The sequence below is a fragment of the Dermacentor variabilis genome, chromosome 2 (assembly GCF_050947875.1).
Source record: "Dermacentor variabilis isolate Ectoservices chromosome 2, ASM5094787v1, whole genome shotgun sequence".
Classification (NCBI taxonomy): domain Eukaryota; kingdom Metazoa; phylum Arthropoda; class Arachnida; order Ixodida; family Ixodidae; genus Dermacentor; species Dermacentor variabilis.
Window position 1 is genome coordinate 52,884,627 of NC_134569.1, and position 17,657 is coordinate 52,902,283.

At 43.0% G+C, this 17,657-nt stretch overlaps 2 protein-coding genes across 3 annotated transcripts; one reads left to right on the top strand and one right to left on the bottom strand.

Moving 5' to 3' along the window:
- Window positions 1-301: 301 nt before the first annotated feature.
- LOC142571838 (DET1- and DDB1-associated protein 1) lies at window positions 302-11,762 on the bottom strand. 2 transcript variants are annotated; one of them, XM_075680485.1, is made up of 5 exons: window positions 11,444-11,762; window positions 9,251-9,337; window positions 6,682-6,733; window positions 5,800-5,861; window positions 302-580 (listed from the first exon to the last, which is right to left on the bottom strand). In XM_075680485.1, exons 1-5 carry the CDS (start codon window positions 11,444-11,446, stop codon window positions 464-466), a joined length of 321 nt encoding a protein of 106 aa, XP_075536600.1. In that variant the 5' UTR covers window positions 11,447-11,762; the 3' UTR covers window positions 302-463. The 2 variants fall into 2 exon arrangements, with proteins under 2 accessions (XP_075536600.1, XP_075536599.1); XM_075680484.1 differs by having other exon boundaries at window positions 302-577; window positions 11,444-11,577.
- Window positions 11,763-12,052: 290 nt separating this feature from the next.
- Window positions 12,053-13,805, top strand: LOC142571837 (serine/threonine-protein phosphatase 2A regulatory subunit B'' subunit gamma-like). The gene has a single exon (XM_075680483.1). The coding sequence runs from the start codon at window positions 12,223-12,225 to the stop codon at window positions 13,555-13,557; it is 1,335 nt and encodes a 444-aa protein (XP_075536598.1). The 5' UTR covers window positions 12,053-12,222; the 3' UTR covers window positions 13,558-13,805.
- The last annotated feature ends 3,852 nt before the right edge of the window (window positions 13,806-17,657 follow it).

Consider the following 17,657-nt stretch of genomic DNA (forward strand, 5'->3'; position numbering starts at 1 on the left):
TCTCATGTAGAGGTGGAACCAGTTCAAGTGACAGATCAGATAATGACGCTGCTTAGCAAAGTGACCAAAGGAGCACCGATTGAGAGGCTCTACATTAACAGGCTCTCACAAATGTCGACATCACAAGAGAGCAATGCTCAAGTAACTAAATCAAAATACCACAGCTCGAGTAAAAGAAGCTGACAAATGGCTCCCCCCTCCCCCCATCCTTACCTCCAAATTGGAGAAAAAGAAATAAAGAGAAGCATACCCCCCAAGCCCAACCAACCCCCTCCCCATAACTCATCAAACACTTTGCACATGCTCATTGGTGCCAGCATTCTCAAGCTCCTCTTCCTCCTTTTAATAAGACCCCACTGTGCAGCAAATAATGCCAGCAAAGACATTCCAGGAACCCCCCAGTCTCTCTTGGACACCACTCTCTGTCCTGCCAGGCCAACATTGGCAACATTGCTTGGCAATCTCATGGCGAGTCAGCGTCGGTGTTGGATGTATCGGTGCGCGCCCTTTTTCTGGATGCTGTCTCATCGTCCAGGGGGAGACCGCTACGTCCGGCATCGCGCTTCTTTGAGCTGCTCTGCTGTAAGACAACAAAGCCAGCCAGAAAAGCACAAAAACCTTTGGCTTGCAAGGTTTGGCACAAGAAAAAAAGACAGGCACATAAGAACAAAGAAAAAAAGAATGAGTCCCTCCTGTCTGTTTTACATTCTATCACATTAGTCTTCTACACATGTACAAACATCTGCACGTCTATCTGAAGAGCTGCACTGAGGAGCAAGATAAAGCAATTATATTTGCGTGCTGCTGTTCCCTTCTAGAGACAAAACTTGCGAGCAGTAAACGAAATTGTTGACTGTTGGGCCAATTTGTGCATCATATTGTGTTGTTAAGCGGAATAAGGGTGGAGGGAAACATTGGGGATGGGACAGATCACATGTTTCCCTCCACCCTTATTCCGCTGAACAACACAACAGTGAACAAAACCTAGACGCAGGAGCTACATAACGTTAAGCTTCACCCAAAAGCTGCTATGGTATTACTCTGATGCCAAGGCCATAGAGCATTTTGGACAAACGCGTGTATGTTCATACCAATAATAGAACACACAAGTCCAGCCAAGGCACAAAAATCCATTGAGGGCAAGTTTTACCTGTATGCACACTAATGCATAAGGAACACAACAATGCTGTTATAGAAAACAGGTGATTGCAATTGGTCTAATGCCGATCTTACAATTTGAATTTGGGCCATGAAACATTTTGGAGAAATTCACAGAGTAAAAACTTTAAAAAAAAAGCAGCAAGTTTGCAGATCTAAAGAATACATTGTTGCGCCAAAAAAGGAAAATAAAGACTTGGGAAGGAAGAGTACGAAACGATGTTTCGTACTCTTCCTTCCCAAGTCTTTATTTTCCTTTTTTGGCGCAACAATGTACGATGTTTCGTACTCTTCCTTCCCAAGTGTTTATTTTCCTTTTTTGGCACAACAATGTATTCTTTAGATCCCAACCAACTCGCCCAGCAACAAGTTCTACTCAGCTAGTTTACAATCTTGCAAGAAAAATAAATGTAACATTAACAAATAAAAAAGACATCATTGTTTTGTAAGTGCCATTTAAAGTTAGTACTCTCCACATGTAAGCACAAAGCAAGAAAGGTGAACTTATAACTTCAACCAATTTAATGTGAACCATACATGGGTAACACTGTCTGAGTTATCCAACATTAAAACTAAAGGAAACAGCCAAATGGCAGATACCATTTGGCACTTTTTCATGCAATTAAAAAGGAAGGTTGAATTAACTAGAGTATGCAAAGCCAATTTCCAGGAGGACCCCATTTTCACAAATTGGTCCTAAGCAATTTACATGGGTGTTGCAATACATGTTTCTATCTCCTATCTTATTAAATGTAGTGCCAACAAATTGCGATATACATTGGGATTCAACCAAAAACACAAAATAGAACTCAAAATGTGAAAGGGCAAGGTTCACCTCAGTAGCACAAAAAGGTTTTATGATTCGTCGACCAACCATGACACCTACTTAGCCCTAACTTTACTACAGTGCAGCTGCTGCAGTCCTAAGCAGCTGCCTGCAACAACAGCTTGATTTGGACGAGTTGGTTCATACTGAATAACGTAGGTAGAGCACAACAGCTTTTCGGGAAGGAAAAACAAAAGAGACAGGAAAAAATGCAGACTCTCAACTGAGTTTATTGAAGAAATTCTGGCCGCTTTTGTACGGGGAAGAACCCGGTGCATGCGCAACTACACATACGTGATTATACATAACAGTGTTGACCGAGGAATGAAAATTCTGCCAGATAGGTGAAGTGAAGGTGTACTGATGCATCGATCTGCGGCCTTCCTGGTGTAAAAAGCTAAAATTTCTCTTTCTTTCTTCATTTTTGCAATGCACAGTCATATGGCTGCCATACCTATATTTTAAGTTATAGACAAGCTGCCTGGCTCAGTCATTAAAGCATTGGCCTGTTTGACCTATATATAACTTTCCACAATCCATTGGTATTTCGTAGACGACTTCTAATTGGCAATCGGTAAATCTGTTTTCATGACCAATGTTGATCTGTCAAATAGTCTTCTTGTTATTCATATTTGGGACACCCACTTTGGAAAGTTTACAAGGGGCGTAAAAAAACAAATTGATTTCATATCTGGTTACTATTTTCTTCTAATTGCGAGAGAACTTATGTACGTACGGAATGAAGTGCAAAAGGATCGACATTTGGGCGAGTTGGTACCGGTTGAACATCTTGAAGGGGCAGCGCAATAAGACGAAGACAGAAGGCAGGAACACACAGGACAGCGCTGAACTCACAACTAACTTTATTCGAAGCCATACACACACTTATGTACACAACCCATAGCCACGTGCTCTCCCATCGATGGCGTCATTATCAGTGCACAGGCAAAAAACGCAAAACTCTTTAATCTAATGCTACGCTATGAGGCGGCTTAAAAATTCAAATTCACTGTCATGCAAATTTAATGATGGCATGCTTACACAATGCGACCCTTTCTTCCCCGATATAGTAGGCCTCAAAAAAAAGACCACGAGGGAGATTATTGAGGCCTACTATATCAGGAATAAAGGGTCGCATTGTGTAAGCATGCCATCATTAAATTTGCATGACAGTGAATTTGAATTTTTAAGGCGCCTCATAGCGTAGCATTAGATTAAAGGGTTTTGCGTTTTTTGCCTGCGCACTGATAATGACGCCAGCGATGGGAGAGCACGTGGCTATGGGTTGTGTACATAAGTGTGTGTATGCCTTCGAATAAAGTTAGTTGTGAGTTCAGCACTGTCTTGTGTGTTCCTGCCTTCTGTCTTCGTCTTATTGCGCTGCCCCTTCAAGGAATGAAATGCAATGGTCTTTGACCTTTCTGTTTTGAACCTACTTGTTGGTGCTATCAGCCTAGGAGCGCTAAGAATGACCTCCCTTTTGATAGTGGTCATTCAACGTTAATAAAAAGAGGCATTCCCACCAGTGTATTCAGGCTGCCCTTAAAGGGGCCCTGAATCACTTTTTATCGAAGTGGAGAAAGATATTTGAAGTGAAGATAGGCTATTTCAGAACCACTTTGCTGCAAAAAGTACTTCAATGCGTTCATCAGAAGCGGAGTTATCGGCAATCAAACACGGCCACAGCTGTGCTCCCCTTCTTCCTCCAATGCCTTGCACTGCGAAGGCTACGGCGGAGACGTCCCCATGGCGCACAGTTCAAATTTCCGATTTGGTGCCCATGTCACGCTAAACGTAAGCCAAAAGCAGCTGTCCTCAGAGAGTCGCATTGTGCTTAGCCACTGGACTCGTGGCGGCACCTCACGGCGGCCGCGGTGTAGCCGAGCGCAGCGACCAATGGCAGCCGCTCATTGGAGTGTGCTTTATGATGAAATAAAGCACACAGAAGACAGCGAGGATCATGGAGTTTTTGAAACGAGAGCATTTGAGAAAAAGGTGACTTCGCGTTCCACTTGTGAGCTCCACAGACCGCATACGACAGCAAAACTTTGCTGAGATGTTCACAACAGCGTATGCTACCTGCGGACTATGTTATATCACCAAGCCCGAGGGGTGGTTCAGGGCCCCTTTAACAAATTGTGTGAGCACAAGGCTGAAATCAGTTTAACAAACCAGGTAGAAAAACTGATAGCTGCTGTCTATCTTAACAGTGTTATCACACCTGATTGTGAAAGCCTTGTTCAGAGGGTCAAGAGCAGAAAAATAGGTCATAAAGGAAAAGAAAAAGGTCAAAGACCATTGCATGTCATTGTGTAGGTACACAAGTTTTCTCACAATTTGAAGAAAATAGCGATCCGATATGAAATCAATTTGTTGCTTTCCGCCCCTTGTAGACTTTCCAAAGTGCATAAATAAGAATAACAACAAGACTATTCGACGGTGCAATATTGGTCACGAAAACAGATTTACTGGTTGACAGTCAGAAGTCATCTACGAAATATCGATGGATATTGGAAAGTTATATATATAGGTCAAAAAGGCCAATGCTTTAATGACTGGGCCAGGCAGCATGCCTATAAATTAAATAATGGGTATGGCAGCCATATGGCTATACACTGCAAAGAATGCAAATGCAAGCCATTATTCCACAAGGCAAGGTTTCAGAAAAAAAAGCAAGAACAAAAAGAAGAAAGAAATTTTAGAAGCTTTCTTTTTTTCGTCAGGAAGGCCGTGGATCGATGCATTAGTACACCTTCACTTCACCTATCTGATAGAGAATATTGATTCCTCGGTCGACACTTCAGTAACTTCTTCGATCGAAATTTATTCAGTAAGCTCAGCTGAAAGCCAGCATTCTTTCCTGTCTTATTCCCAAAAAACTGTCGCGCTGTACCTATGTTATTCAGGTGCCAGCCTTTTCACATGTTGGCTAGTGTCCCTGTTGGCTAATCCATGCTGCCCCTGCTATGTTGATGCACTGCGATGATTCACTAGCACAAATTAAAGGAACACTACAGAGAAAAAATTATTTCACTTGTATTAGTAAATTACACCCCTACAATACCAAAAACGCCACTCTCACTGTGAGAAAAGGTGCAAAAAATAGTAACAGCTGGCGACGCCACCTTGAATTTTATGCCCGCTAACCCATCACGGATTTTGACGGCATCTGCTAGAACGCAATTATTTGCTTATTGGGAAACATAGGCTACATTGTATTCTAAAGGAGCCAAACATTAAACATGGCACGTTTCAGAAACTTTTACTGAGCCAAAGCGGCCTAAATAAAGAAATACATTGAAATTCGTGACATCACACTGACGGTTTCACTTGAGTTTTAGCACAAAATTCAGGAAATGTAACTTTCACCTTCATTTTCTCCACAGATAATTAATCTATTATTGCAAAATCAACGAAAATTAAGTTTTCATGGAATACATTATCAGTGTAAACTGGCTGAGTTCTCTTTAGTGTCTCTTTAAGGCTGACAGCTGCTGGAAAGTAAGTAGCAGCAATGCCAAGTAGTCCTATACTAACCCATTATCTATCAGCACAGAAATTCATGCGAGGACAAAAAAAATAATTTGGATAAAAGGAGCTTGCAGATTAAGCACATCTTTTTTCAGTATGTCAGTGTGGTAGTTGTGTGCTATGACTGCTGTGCCATAAACTGGTTCTCCTTGCAACTACACCAATGCATTCCAGATACTGTTTACTTTTGCCAAGTTGATGCTTACAGGATCTCAAACACAGGTAGTAAAACAATATTAGGAGAGCATTCTTTAGCTCACATGCTTTGCAGGCATACATCTTACCTTTTTGTCCCACTGCTGGTGGAGGTATCGCAGCAGGATGTTGGTCTTCTCAGTTGTGATCACTGAAATGGCATTTCGACAGTGCACATTATAAAGATTGATGTCTGTGAGTGCTTAAAGTGTTGCTTTAGATGCTCCAATTATAAAATATTTCTTTTTTGTGTGCCTGGAAGGACTATCTACTGTGGCAAACGAGCCCATCATACTGAAAAGAGCTGTACTAGCTGTATGTGTGGAACCAAAGCTTGGGCATTACAGTACTTATGAACAAGCGATTCCAAAGCTAGGAATTTAGCTTACAGCATGACTTTAAGAACTTGCTAAGACCAGTCCCAACTCTTAGCTTAGCTTAAACTGGTGAAATATTCTTTCAAAACCTGATTCACATTTCTTTTATGCAAAAAAGGAAAGAAATGATAGGTTATTAGCAAAGAAAACTAAAGTCAAAATTCTATTCGAGAATTTTGTGCCTAGCCCACCATGCTCGTGATGTCAATGTGTTTTAATGGATTTCACGACATTTTTGTACATGTGGACAGTTCATATGCAGACTATGTTCCCAATGGTTCATCGGCTGAGTCAGTACTTGCTTTCACATACAACATTATCCTTCTTTATTGGTAGCTATCCAGCTCTGTGAAGATGCTGTCAAAACTAAAATAAAAATTAATACCTTAAAGCATTAACTCACTTTAATAACAATACTCTTCTAAGAGCATTCAAGTCTATCACTGTCATGACATTATAATTTTTTGGAATGGCCTAAAGATGGACCCATTGAAAGCTGAAACAGCCCATAACCACTTTACTTTAACTGCCAGTTAAGCCGTATTATTTCTATATCCTCAGTCATAGCGCCAATGCAGTGCCGCAACATCTTACCCTGATCAGATGGGTGTTCACGTGTGGGAAGGTACACTGATGGCCTCCGCACCTTCAATGGAGTGCAAAATGCAAAAGCGTTCATCAATGCGAGTACTATTAATTGGCTGCCAAGCTAAAAAATAGTCAAGCATGAGAAGAAAATGCTGAACAAGTCAACCTTACTCAAGCCAATAAAGCATGACTATTATAGACAACAGATAAGCACAACTTCCACAGCTGACGTGTTCAAATGTGTGCTACCAACAAGCAAAACCTAGTCAACTTCTGTTAACTTGACCTTCGTGGTACATGCAAATGTGTTTAAAATTGCACAAAGCTGAAATAAATAAAAAAAAAGAACTTAAAGAATGAATAAAGAACACAAAAATATGCATACTTCAGCAATTTGTTCAGCTCCGAACTCATCTACCATGACACCAATAGACCCCTCAGTGAGCACCACTATCTCCTCACAACTTCCTTGTGATGATGTTGTCTTTGCCTAGCTAATATTGTCTGCTGTAGCCTCCAAAATAAACACACAGACAACCCAACTCTAAGGGTCTGCATGGTGCGCTAAACCCACACAAATTGCCACTTGTGAATGCTGAGTGACAGATCAGTGGTTGGTGAACCTAGAGTTACTGTGCATGGCTCCTATATGGTTCCCCATAGTTAGCCAGAGTTGCAAGTCTATTTTCCATGTGCCACTCACACCGCCGTTCGTTGAGCATGGTCACGTGGTTCAAAAAGCAACCATGTAGCATGGAGAACCTGAAACTAGGGCAGATATAAACAAAGTTGGAGATGGTAGTGCTGCAACATTATTACAGTTTCGTGCTTTCTTTGATGACAATCGTAAAGACAGCTGCTTTTGAAATTATATTTTCTTTTTCTCAATACAATAATCAAATAATGAGCACCTTTTTTCTTTCGTATTTTGGACACGTTCGGAGTTGATTGACATGCGTTACAACAGATGGCACTACCATGCTGTGCACAATGAATAATTCAGTGCTAGGCGACGTGCCAGCAAGAGGATATTTCTATTCGTTCAGAAGACAACTACCATAGCTTATGCGTGTTAAGTTTGTAATAAAGTGGTCCTCGAGTGTCAAAGGTAGAGTAGATAAAACATGGGGGTAGCGCAAGTCAACCACGATTGTTCTCGCAATGAGCCTGGTCCTTACAAATGTGACGTGTGGCTTTCCCTCACAACCATGGTTCATTTTGCACACAATATGGCCGACCTCCGTGAACTCTGCTGCTGCAGGAAGCATGTACAGTTACTCTAGGTGCGCTCAGCTCCTAATTGCACATTGCTACAGGAGCATGAGATTAATCTCCTGGGTAATGGTGAGCAAAGTTTAGTTTTTCCTCTTCGCTCTTTCGTGAGGGTGAAGTTGAGCCTGAGGAGATCACCAGAGCATGATGATAATGGCATAACGGAAAGGACACACAGACACAAGAAACACAGTTTCAAGCATTTAATGGCTGTCAGGATAAATGCACAGGTGCTTTTCGGTGTATTCGAATGTGGTCAAGTGAGAGGAAAGATCTAATTATTATGTTACCAAAAGTCAATCACATCAACAAATGGGTGAATTGCAGCTGCAAGAAAGCTGCAAGTTGTGCAAATCACAACAGATGTAAGTCAAATGAGGTCAATTCTTAAAAGCAATAATAATGTTACTAAGCAATATTTCCTGCTATGAAGGTCAACCAAGGACACAGAACAGCTTTAGGCTATCTTGCAAATATTTCAAGAAAGTGACTGAAGTCATGGTTAGGTTTTTAAACAGTAAGCTTTTCCCAACAAGTCTGTCCACCTATTAGCAGGCAATCGGCACTACCCAGCTTCAACAGAAAAGGTAGCTAATCGGCAAGTTAAGCTTCTATAGCTGCAACTTGGGACCTTGCACAATCAATTTTACAATGGGAAACAAACTGCAAGAACTGTCAATTAATTTGGCCGCACACTAAAAATTGATAGCAACCCGATCAGCTCAGATAGTAAAGCAATCACCACAGCAAGGCACCAGACCTGTGTACAATTTCTAATCAGGATGAATTCTTTTTCAAAGTTCAAAGTTTGCTCTTTAAAGAAACTAAAATGGACCCAGCAGACTACAGTCACGTAGATGGCAATTTTTCCTAGTGTGACACTTCCTCCACCTTCTGAATTCATATAATTTACTGAAGAAGGAATTAAATTCTGGGGTTTTACATGCCAAAATTACAATATTATTATGAGGCAGGATCTAGTTGGTGACTCCAAATCAATTTTGACCACCTGGGATTCTTTAACCTGCACTAAATATAACTACAAGAACGTTATTGCATTCCACTCTCACTGAAATGTGACTGCTGTGGCAGGATTGAACCTGCAACCATAAGCTCATCAGTGCAATTTAATATATGCTTACAACACATAACACACAAGTGCCACTAAATTACAATAGGAACTTATCTGAACGGAACTCATTGGTTTGACAGAAATGTGTTTGATCAATGCCACATTCAGAATGGCTGCACAGTGGCCAGCAGAAAGTTGATACAAACTAAGACTTGACTATTCTGTGCTTACAGTTGTTCTGCAGGATGAGTCTGCCTGGAAGCGGGTGAAGTTGTTCTCGTTGTAAGAGGGAAGGCCCTTCAGGAACTCTGCTGTGGACTGCAGCAAAGAAAACAGCCACAGCATTTAGATAGGCCCTTTAATTGGCAAGACAAAATAACTGAATGCTGGACTAGTTGGTTCATGTGTGGAGAAGATAGCGCAGACTAAGATGATCACATAAAGAGAGCATGTGGACAAGTGCTAGCCCTTGTGGGCTTTTCTCTATGTGAGTGTTTTAGTTTGCACTATAAAGAATCAATTTACTTGCATCCCAGAACAACATTAAGGGAATGAATTAAAAATAGAAAGGATAATGAAAAAGTTGACCTATTTGATAACGGATCACAATGAAAAGCAGTGCAAAGGGGGAACACTGGGAAGGACAGAAGTAGAACCGACACAGGACACTGTGACGACTACCAGCTTACATGATTAATTCTTGCTATTAAAGTATATACACTTGAAAAGGCAACATGACAAAGGAGCAGAAAAAAAGGAAAGAAGAGCCATCAGCACTGCATGTCCATTGCCTGAAGGGCATAACACTGTCCCATCCTTGCGCACTGCTGTTTCGCATGATCATCTGACAGGAGGAGATTCTTTGCCCTAGAGTGATTCCTAGATAATTTCATAAATGCTTCATGCCTCTGAACTCTTAGCCAATCTGGTGCCATCTAATGGCAATGGCATCAACACCCTGCAATCCCATCTACCTCTTTCTGCATGTTTTTTGAAAATGGCCACAGTCGTAGATACCTTATAAATCCTGAGTACACTCGACTTGCTGTCGATATGGCACATGGTTTTATTATGTGTTAAAGCAAAAAGAGTTGCTACACAAAACTTTATATAGTGTGTGCATGTCGTTAACACCTATGATGAACACGAAAATAATGTGCATCCACATGCACAAGTATTTGAAGTATACAGACCAAGTGGACCAAATATTTTACTGTGATATTATTGTCCCCCACCTCCCCATGGTGTAGTACATGGGCGCTTTCCAAAGCCTCATTCTGCAGGGTGGCTGCTTTCTCATGGAAGAGTTGTTTAAAAATCTCAATAACTATAGTCTGGATTCATATATTGAGCATAACCCACAGGCAGTTGTGGCTACACCTCGGCCCCACCCTTTAAGTTGACTAGTGCGGCTCAGTATCCCCGCCCCACCCGTATTTCACGGGATAACCACTCAGACTCCAAAGACAGGTTCGCGCCTCGTTTCCGGATTTCCTCAGAGGCGCAAACGCCATAGCTAGCTAGCGACTGGGTCGATGAATTCCGATTTTTCCTGCCGCCTAAGGTACTAGTTAAACCTGCGTAACGTGAACAGATTACTCGTGCAATCAGTCGCTTTTCTTCACCGCGATTCACCTAAACACTAGACCAAAATTTCGCCCGCCTGTACGAAACATAAAAGCGCCAGACATCGCGCGATGAATGAGCCCACCTATCTTATCGCTGCAGCCGACGCTTGTCGTGCACACAAGTGAAGGAACGGGCAGTGAAGCAAAGGAAGCAAGAAAGTTATATTTTGCGTTTGCTTTTTAAGTGCTATCGCCTTCCCAAGCCCAAAACATGCGGCCGAAATACCGCAACAGAGCGAAGGAACACCCACGAGCGAGCATCATACGATTTCAGAGATGGCCGCCTTTCGAGCAGGCATGGTTTCACGGGGCATACACGTTTTTATTCCGACACCACACCAAAAAACGGAAGCAGACCCCACGGTCGCGAAACGCTATCTGGGTAGAAAGCGTGCCCAGACTCAAAACCGAAAGATACTGGTAGCACGAGAAAAAGCACCGGCCAAGACCAGGGTCGCAAGGCCATGCGTCGCCGCCACGCTTGTTGTCCCAGACGCATCCAACACGTCGAACTAGCAGTAGCCATCACAGCACCCAGTGAACACCTGATCACATTACGCAATACTAAGCAGGATTATTAGCCAGGAAAGGCTAGGAAAAAAAATAAATCGACTGACACGGGAACATATTCAAACTACGGGCGAGCGTCATGGAAGTAAGAATGTCTACGAACGTGAGCATAGCACATACGATGCGTGTCTCTGTCCCCTGACACGAAGGCAGGGCTAGATAGGGCTAAACTTTGCCTTCCAAGCAGCGAAGCGAAATAATTCAAACAGAGAGTATTGTGACTCACCATTTCTACGGTACGATGGAATAAGCCAAGGAGACAATCGGTATTTTGATCGACAGGCACCCTCGACGTTTCGGTGCAGTAAATTTGGCCCCCGCGAATTGACACTGTTGAAGTGGTCAGCACTCCACTCTGGCTAAAGGGAAAATCAACACGCAGGTTCGCTTTATCGCCTACTTCAATCAAGTGTGTAGTGGTTTCCGAAATCAAACAAAGCCATAGGAATGATGTATCAATACATCGATATGCATCAAGGTTTTTTCTTCGCGAATCGGACAGCTGCAACGAGCGCAACCAACCACAGACGCAACCAAATACTAAACACTACTTGGATTGACTTGGATTTGAGCATAGCGGCGCTAATGAAATCTTTTATGACCAGTGGATAGATGCATGCAAGCTTCTTCGTAGAAGCTGTCTCACGCTAAAATTAAGAAGATAACTGCTGCAATGCATAACATCAAACTACTACCAAAGGGATTTTGTATTAAAGTGCGATATAGCAGGTTTTTACGTACAGAAACATTTTTATGCGCAGAATTTCACAAAGTTGAATTGATTGGATTCTTACTAATGAAATTATGAAGTAGTCTAGTAGTTTAGGCAGTGCGTGCTTTTGTCAGCGCTAGTTTTCGTTTTGATCCGATTGCCATGCTGACTGCTGTAACTGGCGGTTGTAGGCGTTGTAGCTGTGTGGCGTGATACTGGCGGTTGATACTCGCAAAATTAATGGTTTGCACTGAAATAATCGCCTTTTTCAGCTGAGTCTATCAGGCCCAGCAATGATTCGCACCTCATCGACCCAATGCTCGCAATCAAAGCCTACGTTAAAAGATGCTTTACGCACTGCCTGTGCGGCCCCTGCAGCGGCCAACATCGATAAAAGTGAAGACGAGTTGTTCGTCGAGCTCTACGTTTCCCCCAGCAAGCGATCGGACGCAGAAAGCTCAGTTCCTCGCTTTCATTACAAACTGCCTTCTGACGACAACGTGTTGTCGCAGAAATTGAGGGGGGAGGCTCGCGCACTGCTTCTAGAGCGACGTAACGCCGAACTTTTGGACCACGATGAATTGAAGACGCTCATGGACGAACTGGCGAATGTGTCCTCTCCTCCAATCGTTCATGAAAAAGCCATGCTCAACTACGCAGATTTCAAGAAAGTGTCGAAACGTTGCGGCGAAAAATGTCGGTCGTTCTTCACTGCCAAGATGTTCGCCAAGTTGCTGCAAAAGGACCCGTACGGCCGAATATCTGTGGATGACTTCTTCAACTACGTCATGAAGAAGGTGTGGATGCAACAGTCTCGTGTTAACCTTTCTTTGTACGACGTTTCAGGCCAAGGCTACCTGAGAGAGCTTGACCTAGAAGCATACATAAAGGATCTTATACCCAGCCTGCCTCAGATTAACGGCATTGAGCAAACGTTTCACTCTTTCTACGTGTGCACAGCTTTGCGGAAGTTCTGCTTCTTTCTCGATCCCTTGCGGACTGGAAAGATAAAGATACAGGACATCCTATGTTGCTCGTTCCACGACGACCTTACTGAGCTGCGAAGCGACAAGCTGACCAGTACAGATTTGGACACGAACTGGTTTTCCGCCACATCGGCCCTCAAAGTTTATGGCGACTACCTCAACTTGGACAGGAACCGTAACGGGATGTTAAGCAAAAGTGAGCTGGCCAGGTATGGCAAGGGAACACTGACGCAGGCATTTATCGACAGAGTGTTTCAGGAGTGTCAGACGTATGACGGGGACATTGACTACAAGACATACCTCGACCTTGTCTTAGCCTTAGAAAACCGCAAAGAGCCACAGGCACTGCAGTTTTTCTTTCGTATTCTAGATATTAATGGTCGTGGTTACCTGGATGTCTTCTCACTCAACTATTTCTTCCGAGACATACAGGAGCAGATGAGAAAACATAACCAGGAACCTGTCAAGTTTGAGGATGTAAAAGACGAAATCTTTGACATGGTTAAGCCAGAGGACCCATGCAAAATTACTCTTAAGGACCTTATACGTTGTGGTAAAGGCAGCACAGTAGTCAGCATCCTCATAGACGTCAATGAATTCTGGGCCTATGACAACAGGGACACACTGGCTGCAGATGTCTAATTGCTACATGGTCAGCATTCAAGTTGTTTTCTCTGTAATCTGGGACTTCATGTGGTGATATCATTAACAGCATTGGTTAGCTGTTGGCCTGTTTCCACTTATAGGTCAATACCTTCAAGTGTCAAATAATTGTTTATTAAAAATTTAGATTTAACACATTTCATGCATCTTCAGCATCACTAAGCTAAGCTGAGCATTATTGCCCTGCCTCTGTTGATTACTTATAATAAATTCCGATTTTAATTATACTCCATAATTTTAGCACATTTTCTTGCATTCACACATATGCACTCCATGCCTGAGCTCTCTGAAGTACTGTTGGTGTGAAAAGAAAAGTCTCAAGTAGTTTCGGGTGACAAACACAGTGATCTATTCAGTAGCAGGCTTTAACAGAGCAGGAATTCATAATCATTGCTAAACCCTTGCCCCATAAACTTTTGGCACTCGCTGTACATGAAGTGCAGGAACCATATCAATTATTTCATGTGAATCGTGCTCAAAACACAGTTGACCACTTTGGAAATTTGCTTGCTGTCAAAAACAAATTGCTATAAGACAACATAGCATCATAGCAAACACAGAAAGTGGCATGTTTGTAACTCCTTTCTTTTATTATTACAATATTGCAACACTTTTCACTAACATGTTTGGTGCATATTAATGAATCTTAGAGCACAGGCCCACTCAGGAGTGTCACAACATGTGTGCAACACATTTCAACATCATTGCATTAATGCTGATTTTGAAGCGTTTTGGCATGTTTGTACAATTCTACATGCTACACATGACGAGGATTAAAAATGTCACGATGGAACAGAATTGTATTATAAGCATAATTTTCAAAATCATCAACCTAATAGGCCTTTGTCCATCGTAATTGTGAGTAAAACCACAATTACTAAGCTAGCAATGCACACTAGTCACACCTCAGTATAGCGAAGTCGCATTGGCCACAAAGATTCCTTGTTATATGCGATATTCATGAACTGAACTAGGATAACAATACACAGTACAGTCACGCTTCATTATAGCGAAGTCACATCGGCCACAAAAATATCTTCAGTATATGCAATATTCGTTACCAGCACACACACTGATGTCGGCGAGAAAAAGTATCACGATCAGGTTGATGCGCAAGCAGGTGCCTCCGATACGAGCAACGGGTCTCCTGCAGATTTTGATAGCCTGCTGGAATCTTGCCATGGCGCTACAAGGCACGGAATCATCAATAAATTACATATGCTGTGCACCACCGCGAATACACAACTGTGCGATCAGTGTTATCGCGCGAGATAGGTGCGGGACCCTTGCCAGGGTGTCTAACAAGTTGACATTTCTAAATTTATGAGTTTTCCAGGTTTTTCCTGAGTGCCTTTGCAAAATTCCTTGAGTGACACAGAATTTTGTTTTATGTCAAGACGGGCTGACACCATGTCACACAATGCTTTCACTCTCTAGTGAGCAGGCTAAAAAAATAAAAAGAACTACTTAATCCAGTTTGAATATTAAGGAGTATAGTGCTTATTTTATTCAAAAAGAAAACAGAAGGGAGGGTTTAGTAAAATTCACAGCGAAGAAAATATCTTCGAAAAATATGGTAAGACCTATTGCAAATTGAGTCGAACATTCTCAATTACGAATAAAATGTGTATGCACACAGAAGCAAATATTTTCGAACATGAGCTACTTTTAAAGACTAATAGCAGGCTCATTGGCACAAGGCATGAACTTTGTCACAAGTGAGATCTTCTCTCAACAGCTGGTAAGTCAACCTCAACTGTCCTGACATATGCTGAAGCAAGATAGCAAGATGGACGAGTTGGTTAAGATCCATCGTTCTCTTGGTAACAGCGCAAAGGGACACGGACAAAAGGAAAAAACACGGCAATACGGGCGCCCATGTCGTGTTTCTTCCTTTTGTTTGTGTCCCTTTGCGCTGTTACCAAGAGAACCATCCTGACCTACCCTTGGCCCGCGCACAACGCCTGTCTTCACTGCTTTTAAACTCTTCGCTGCTTTAAAGAGTTTATTTTGGTTTGGATATAGGGTCACCTGCATCTCGGCTTCAGCCAACAGTTTTTTGAGCTCAAGCTCCTTCAAAGAAGTGGGGGCACGCTTCCTTTCCCGTTCATTCCTCAATGCGTAGGTCCTTTCTGTTCTCGTCCTCCTTGCGCCGCGCGTACGCCACACAGACCATTTGAAGCATCCTCTTGGTCAGTTGCACAGTCAACGTCCCATTTTTTGGACTCCCTAAGTGCCGCGAAAACGTCCGAAAAATCGGGCAGTTCGAAAAAAATCAATGCGTGTCTTTTATTGCCCTTAAGAGCTCAAGTCGCCACAGGCACATCCGAAATAGCTCCGAAGTCCTGCCAGTACACTTATTAGGCATATCGGTGCTCATACCCTGGCAGGAGATGGCGGGTGCACGCGAGTATAATTTAGGAATACATACTGTGTCCCGTGACAATTGCTACTTCCTACGCGAATGCTTCACCGCAGTACGTTTGCGTATGCTTCACCGCGTAACATTTTTGTATTGAGGCGAAGCTGACTTTCGAAAATCGGCTTACGCAACGCGCCGTGCTTTCCGAGCTTCGAAGGCGAACGCGAGGACCACAAAGGCAGAGTCGGTCCCATTGCTGACAGCGGCGAATTATTTCAATGAAAAACACGGCACAGAACAGCAAGAAGCTTAATAGCGAACGTCGAAGCAGCTAGGCGCCTAGCGTTGCAGCACTAGTGGCTACGGCTGCCAGCGGAGGCGGAAAAGTAATCAAAATGGTGACGGTGGTGGCCTTGGTTAAGTTAGCGAAGTGCATACGGAAAACGGGACAACGCACTGTGTGTTCCTACGCGGCGTTGAGATTAATCCCGTCTCGGACCTGCGGTCCCGGCATAAAGGTCGGAAAATTGTACGGCGAAGGGTTCTTATATTTTGCGTTCGAAATTTCAATCGTTTCTATCATACATTGACTCTATGAGGTACGTGGCGGTGCTGTCCGGACGTCGGTCGTTTACTGTACACTGGCAACTGCTCCAGCCGACGACACGGCGTCAAAGACGATTCGTTACGATTCCTGTCTGAGTGACTCGAGCCAGCATTACTGCGACTTTCGTTCCCTTTCAATAAAACTACAGCTAATTTTCTCTGATAGAGGCACAAATTCTCTGTGTGTTCCCTGAGTATTTCCAGACTATTCCGGTAGGTAGACACCATGCTTGCCGACTGCGGTTCAACCAAGCCGAGCTACCGCGCGCCAAGACATTTCGGATACAAAGGGAACGGCACTTGGATCGACCGGTACTCCGCTACCATGCGTGGTCTAGCCCGTGCATCTGAGTTCACGCTTGACCACGGCGCACTTTCCGCGACGGCTTGTCACCAACCGCTCTTCCGACCGCACTTAAGCCGTTAGGCCTAACTATAGTGCTGCTTCTCGGCAGCCAAAGTTGTGGTTTCGTGCCTAGTCGACATGGCTGCAGTGCCTAGAATACTAGGCACTGTAACATGGCTTCAACTTTCTTCATAGCCACCTTTTCGCGGTGTCGCATGAGCGGTTTATCCCCGAAGCAACGTACGTGGGGTGTCCGAAATTCCGGTTAATACATTAGTGCTATCGGTCGCGGTGCCGCAAGGAAGTCCAAATAATCGCCTAGGTTCGAAAAATATGGCATCTGATAAATTGGTCAGCAACTCTATTTGATATTTTCGATACCAGGATAGATATAATTTAAGGCACGTGCAAACAAACATTTGCTTCGCTAAACCGATACCGTACGTGTTGGATTCCATATTTCCGATTTCGTTACGGCATGTGAATATCCCATTGAATTAAAGCATGAGCAGCCAAATTTTAGATTTACTTCTTCATGCCGGATAATTCGTTATATCAAGGTTATTTCACTTCTTTTTAGTCAGCTCAGGATGCAGCCGTGGTGTGACTTTGCTTAATACTTCTAGTTCAGATATACAGGGTATACCTTTTTTTAAGGCACCAAATTATTAAAAATTGCTGTTGTAGCTATCACAGTTCTATCCTTTGATTTAAATTACACGCTGAGGCAGCCATTACTTCCATAGGCAGAAAGACTTAATTTTT